The sequence below is a fragment of the Cibotium barometz genome, chromosome 46 (genome assembly GCF_041138505.1).
Source record: "Cibotium barometz isolate CiBa-2024 chromosome 46, ASM4113850v1, whole genome shotgun sequence".
Taxonomy (NCBI): Eukaryota; Viridiplantae; Streptophyta; class Polypodiopsida; order Cyatheales; family Cibotiaceae; genus Cibotium; species Cibotium barometz.
This window is the reverse complement of record NC_141091.1, coordinates 15,897,498-15,903,279: the sequence shown is the minus strand read 5'-3', so window position 1 is coordinate 15,903,279 and position 5,782 is coordinate 15,897,498. Positions and strand designations below refer to the sequence as shown.

Genomic DNA, 5,782 nt, shown 5'->3' with positions numbered 1-5,782 from the left:
TCTAAGAGTAGGTGGTGGGTCACGGGGGGAGGTATATGGGTGTCCACTTGTATCTGTACGAGGTAGCTCGAGAGGCACCCATGTATCATGATCATCACGTATTCATGAACCGGTAGCTTTTTGTGCCAGAGAGTGTGATCCTACGGTCTACCTGCGCCCCCGCTTTTACGTGATACCGCCTCTTTCACAGCGGCAGCAGCAAAATCACAGGGAGAGGTGCCGCTGCTGACTCGTGAGGTAGATGGCTGAAAGGAACCTATACAATAATATTCCCTCCACACACACACACAAAAAAAATTAATTAATTAATTAAAACACATGTATTTTTCGAGAGAATGCAGCCCAGGCTTGCTACACGAGGGTAGCCGCTTGTGTGTGGGGGGGTTTGGGGCTCGGGGGGAAGTACACACGTGTGAGTATCTCACCTGTATCCCGATCACACATGCGCGCAGGCGCACACACACACGGTACTCCATGTGCGCCTGCCAAGATTCTTGCAACAAGCAATTGCCAGCTGCGAGCAATCCATGCGCATATGCATGCAGGAGGTGGTGGTGGCACCATTGCGTGCAACACACGCTTGATCAAAGCTTATACCGAGTGCGGGCTTAAATCCGCGAAATGATATGGGCAAAAAAGTACATTCGAATTCGAATTCGTATATACAAAATTTTTTGAAATTTGGCGTAGATTTGCTTTGTATTCACTAATTCCAAAAACGTGTGTGTTTCTTATGAGCAGGAGGAGGAGGAGGAGGAGGCGGCGGAGGCGGAGGCGGAGGCGGAGGTGGAGGTGGAGGTGGAGGGTGGGGGTGGCGGAGGCTTGGCGGTCCGGTGAAAAACGTGTGTGTTTCTTATGAGCAGGAGGAGGAGGAGGAGGCGGCGGCGGCGGCGGAGGCGGCGGCGGCGGCGGAGGCGGAGGTGGAGGTGGAGGTGGAGGTGGAGGGTGGATGTGGTGGGGGTGGCGGAGGCTTGGCGGTCCGGTGGCTTTTTTTTGGTTGTTTTACGGCATATTGCGCGCAAAGCACACCGCAAAGCTGCCCGAGAAATGGGCGTTTTTGCGCAGATTCGTTGCCCGCTCCGTCACCCTCCTCATCTGCTCTGCTTGCTGCGTCTCCGCCGCTGCCCGCATCTCCTCCGCCCGCTTGCCCGCCGCCACCACCTTGTTCATCACCTTTTCCGTTGCTTGGGACCTCAATTTCTCCAACTTCACCTGCCATTAGTAGTTATAATTGATCAGTTAATTAACATTTACAAAGTGGCCAATTAAGCCTTCAATTAATGGATTGATTAATCAATTGCCCTCACTCCTACATGAATTAAAAATTGGCCAACTGCAATGCCGATTCATTATGTAAGAAATTGCTTAAATCACACCCAAAAATAAACCCATTTTGTTTTAGTAACACCATAATAGAAATTTGAAAAGCCCCGACACAAATTAAATAACACAGGACATGTCATTTTTGCACTAATTAAAACTATCACAGTTAGTAAGATTACTGCATATAAATGTTTTTTTTTATAACAAATGCAATATATTATATTAGGCTCCACTACATTTACCTCTAGCTTCTTCAACTCTGCCTCTGCTTTGGCCCTCTGTAAATTTACCCATGCATCAATTCTAGCCTCCTCACGCTTGTACCTAATCATAGGCATGGGATTACACATAATGACAATTAAGTTAAAAACCCAACATTATTTTCTCCCCAAAAACAAAACCCAAATTAAAATTTGATACTATTTATTATTCAAGTGTGACATGTATAGTATACTACCTAATCAATCACCCACTAATTACTTATTAGTGAATTAAAACTGCCTTAAGAGAGCCTACGCCTTAGTGCTCAACGAGAAATCAATCATGTATAGTATACTGCCTAATCAATCACCCACTAATTAGTGAATTAAAACTGTCTTAAGAGAGCCTACGCCTTAGTGCTCAACGAGGAATCAATCATGTATAGTATACTGCCTAATCAATCGCCCACTAATTACTTATTAGTGAATTAAAACTGTCTTAAGAGAGACTACGCCTTAGTGCTCAACGAGAAATCAATCACCCACTAATTAGTGCATTAAAACTTTCTTAAGAGAGAGAATTAACCACCTACTTTGCAGTCAATTTAGCTCGTTCAGCCTCCTCCCAAGCAGCTGCTCGGGCCTCTAAAACATTGAACCGCATGATATTGGTACTGGCAGTCATCTCAACTGCATCATTTTCTACTACAGTCTCATCTTTCAATTGAGTGGGGCTCCAATTATTCTCATCAAAGGATTCATGGCTACCGGAGGGGAGGTCTCGAAGCTCAAGCTTAGCAAAGTGGCAGCTCTCAAGCTCCAAGAGATTAAGATGACCTTTGCCAGTGTTAATCCCATCATTATTAGTGCTAATGTTGTTGGCGAGCTGGTAATTAGAGGTTGATCGCCGGGCTGGTGTGTTATGCCTTGCAGGTGAGCTGTTTTTGATTGGAGAGGCACAGGTTGATGTGCGAGAGCTGGTCAATGGGGTCATCTGGGTGCCCATGTCCCTCCGTGATATGGAGGGTGAAACCTCTGTGCATGCATCCTTCATTGAAGCTGATCTCCCATGCTTCTGAGTCTGCACAACAAACTCTATTTTCCTCACAAATTCCTTATCTAACTTGCCATCTAATTGTCTGTCTGCATGCTTATCTGCATCAAATCAAGGCCATACGTTAATTATGTAGCATCGAATCATTGCAGCTATCCATGGTCACTAATTATTGAGAGAAAATGCTCATATAACTGCTAGTATATAATGTAGCAGCAAGTCAATGCTTTCAATTTTAAAAAAAATCATCAAAAAGCAGTACATAATATTCTATATCCATCCAAGTCATATCATGCATTTCATTAACTAATCATGTTAATCAACAGTTAATTATACCTTGTGTAAAAATCTGACTACTTTCTGCGCTTGCTTGCACTGTGATGTTGGAGAATCTAGAGACTGCATTATTTCTCCCATTAGTTTTATTGCCCACATTTTGGGCAACTTCTCCCACCATAACCCCTCCTTTCAATCCACCATTGCTTTGATACTTTCTTCTAAGCTTCTGCAGAATTTGGTGCTGTTTAAACCTCTGTGTATAATTAACACTGCTTTTGTACTGCTGATCAGAGGCGTAATTAGTATTAATCTCGCTGTCGCTTGCACTAATTGCCGGCTGACTGTAGTTGTTAGAAAGCGAATCAGCCCCCGCCACTATCTCGCCACTGCTTAAAGAATTGTAACCTCTTGCTGGGCGCTGCCCCAGCGCATTAATGAGATTATCCTTAATCCCTTTTCTCTCAAGGATTAGTCCATCATTATTTTTAATCTGCTTTCTCCCAGGGATGATAAGTCCATCTGAATTTGGGCTCTGAGGAGCACAGTCGTGCTTACCTTTGCATAAAACATTAGCGGAAGAATTATTATCGTTGCATAGGGTATTATCAACATTAACTAGGGGGGTAATATTAATAATTTGTGATAACTGCCTTGGGATGGCACAATAATTAACCTTGTCATTGGAAGCATTATAATTATGGCACAGCCATTTCTCTGCATCATCCCACTTAGAGGGCACAAGTGCTTTTGTAGAGGTGATTAATTCCCTTCTAATTAACGCATTTTGGTAAGCTTTTTCTGTGCTCAAATTAGCTGCACCCTCTTCTAATTGAGGCCCCTTTCCCTCTTTCTGGGCTACATTAGAACGTCTCCCCCATGCATTATCTGAGAGATTAACTGTCTTTAAGAAACCCTTTGAAACAGGTTTAATGGCCATTGTTGATGACTCCTCCTTAATCAACTGCCCACTGGATGTGTTAATCAGCTTCTGATCCTTCTTCAGCTCACCATATTGCTTCAATTTAGCAGCCAATTTGTCACATACCCCATCATTATCCAACATGCTCTCGCTAACCTTGACAAAATTCTCTCTTAGCACCATGGATTTGTTCTGCAAACCTGCGTCATTAACAACTTATCAAACCTTAATTATGACAAACAGCCAGTGCCAAGACTGTCTTGGTTAAAATATTTTTCTAGGTTTATTCTAAATTCATCAATTTTAGGTGAAACAAATAATGCCACCTTGGAAATCAATGGAGAAATGCCCCTCATCATCACTGGAGGAGTCAGCTAAATCTGTCTCAGAGGTGAGGCTTTTCTTCTCAAATAATTTTGCAAAATTTCCAGTCTTCCTTGAAATTGCCTTGGAAGCGAAAGGTCTCTGAGCTTCTGGAAGTTTTTCCAAGGCACCCATCTGCACCAAAAACTAGCCAAAATTTAGCAAAAATGCCCAATACAGAAGAAAAAGGAAGGCAAAAAAAAAAAAACCGTTCATTGAGGTAGATAATTCATCATATACTAATTACTAAATAAGAGAATTTCTTTTACTGTACAACTCATTAAGCAAGATGATTGTCATAGTAAAACTCATCATTAACCAGGATAATTAGCCTTGCAAAACTCACTAATCTGCAAGATTATAGGTTTCCTTAATGGCTATGAGAATTGCCTTTATAAAACTCATAATTAAGCAGGAAATTCATCTTTGTAAAACGCATTAGCCAGGAGATTTAGTATTATACAAGTCAATAATCAACTCATCATCACTAAACAGAATCATTAAGCAAGAGGATTAAATATTGCAACGCAGCCCACAAATGAGAATTACCTCGAAAAACAGGTTGGGTAAGTTATAAACCGAGGCATCCTCTTCAGAAGTGGAGGAGCCAGCACCTAATTGCTCGTGGAAGGGGCGAGAATTTGCATGGTGGTTAACAGGATTAATGATATGATTAAGGTGGTGTTCCATGCTAGCGCAAGCAGAAGAAGGGTGGCTGATGGCAGAAGCAGAGTGCGAGATAACAGAAACTGGGCTCTCATCACGCCCTAATTCTGCATTACACAGAAGTAAGCTACTCTTATGATAATTAAGCGAGGCGTGATCGGGGATGGGGTATTCTTGCTGTTGCCTCATCTTCGTCATCTCTGGTCGTGCCAACATGAGAGCTCAACAGAAAACCTTAATAATTCTAAGGTTTAATATATGTACTCAAGGAGAGAGATAGGAAAATGTAAGCCTTAGCCCTGAGACCTTAGGATCTTTTTGCTTAATTTGAAGACAAGAACGTGCCCCCAGTCAACTGCTTATTATAAAGATAACCCAACCAGAAATTCTTTGTCTGGCATAGCTCCTTGGCTTATGAAACATGCTCTGTTATGCTAATATTTCACATGTTTAGATAACTTGTAACCATTTGGATCCCCTCCCCCCCCCTCCCCATCTTATAGTGGAATGGCCAAAGGCCCAAGGGTCCCTCCCATGAGATTCATGCAAGCTGGCAAAGTAGAGCCCTCTCCCCTTGGGATTTGCCACGGTCCATCAGCCTGTGATAAAGTGGTGAGTGGAGTGGATATACCACTCAAAAGGCTAAAGCAACCACTACTCTAATCTCCACTTCCTAGGTAACTTCTTGTAAGGCATGAAGACAAAAGGAACCCACCACCATAAATGTGGGCATTCTCCTTTGTGATATGTAAGAGTTCAAGGGGGGGCTCATGTGAGTGCAAGACCAAGAACAAATGTGTGTGTGGGGGGGGGGGAGGGGGGTGCACATGTACATATCTATGTGTATACAATCCTCTCTATGTGTGTGTCTCTGTGTGTGTCTCTGTGTGTGTGTGTGTGTCTGTGTGTGTGTGTGTGTGTGTGTGTGTGAGAGAGAGAGAGAGAGAGAGAGAGAGAGAGCAAAAAGAGGATGTGCAT

The 5,782-nt window shown here is 43.0% G+C and overlaps 1 protein-coding gene across 1 annotated transcript; it reads right to left on the bottom strand.

Moving 5' to 3' along the window:
- Window positions 1–883: 883 nt before the first annotated feature.
- LOC147611929 (uncharacterized) lies at window positions 884–5,422 on the bottom strand. Its single transcript, XM_086783793.1, has 6 exons — window positions 4,688–5,422; window positions 4,102–4,273; window positions 2,914–3,975; window positions 2,117–2,678; window positions 1,566–1,647; window positions 884–1,212 (listed from the first exon to the last, which is right to left on the bottom strand). The coding sequence occupies exons 1-6, from the start codon at window positions 5,018–5,020 to the stop codon at window positions 1,003–1,005; spliced, it is 2,421 nt and encodes an 806-aa protein (XP_086639919.1). The 5' UTR covers window positions 5,021–5,422; the 3' UTR covers window positions 884–1,002.
- Window positions 5,423–5,782: the final 360 nt, after the last annotated feature.

Bases quoted from the DNA above. Each gene is read 5' to 3' on its own strand.
- LOC147611929 (XM_086783793.1), bottom strand. From the start codon at position 5,020: ATGTTGGCACGACCAGAGATGACGAAGATGAGGCAACAGCAAGAATAC. The intron at 3,976-4,101 runs GTGGCATTATTT...TTAATGACGCAG, and splicing joins TTTCTCCATTGATTTCCAAG to GTTTGCAGAACAAATCCATG. The intron at 1,213-1,565 runs GTAAATGTAGTG...TACTAATGGCAG, and splicing joins CAGAGTTGAAGAAGCTAGAG to GTGAAGTTGGAGAAATTGAG.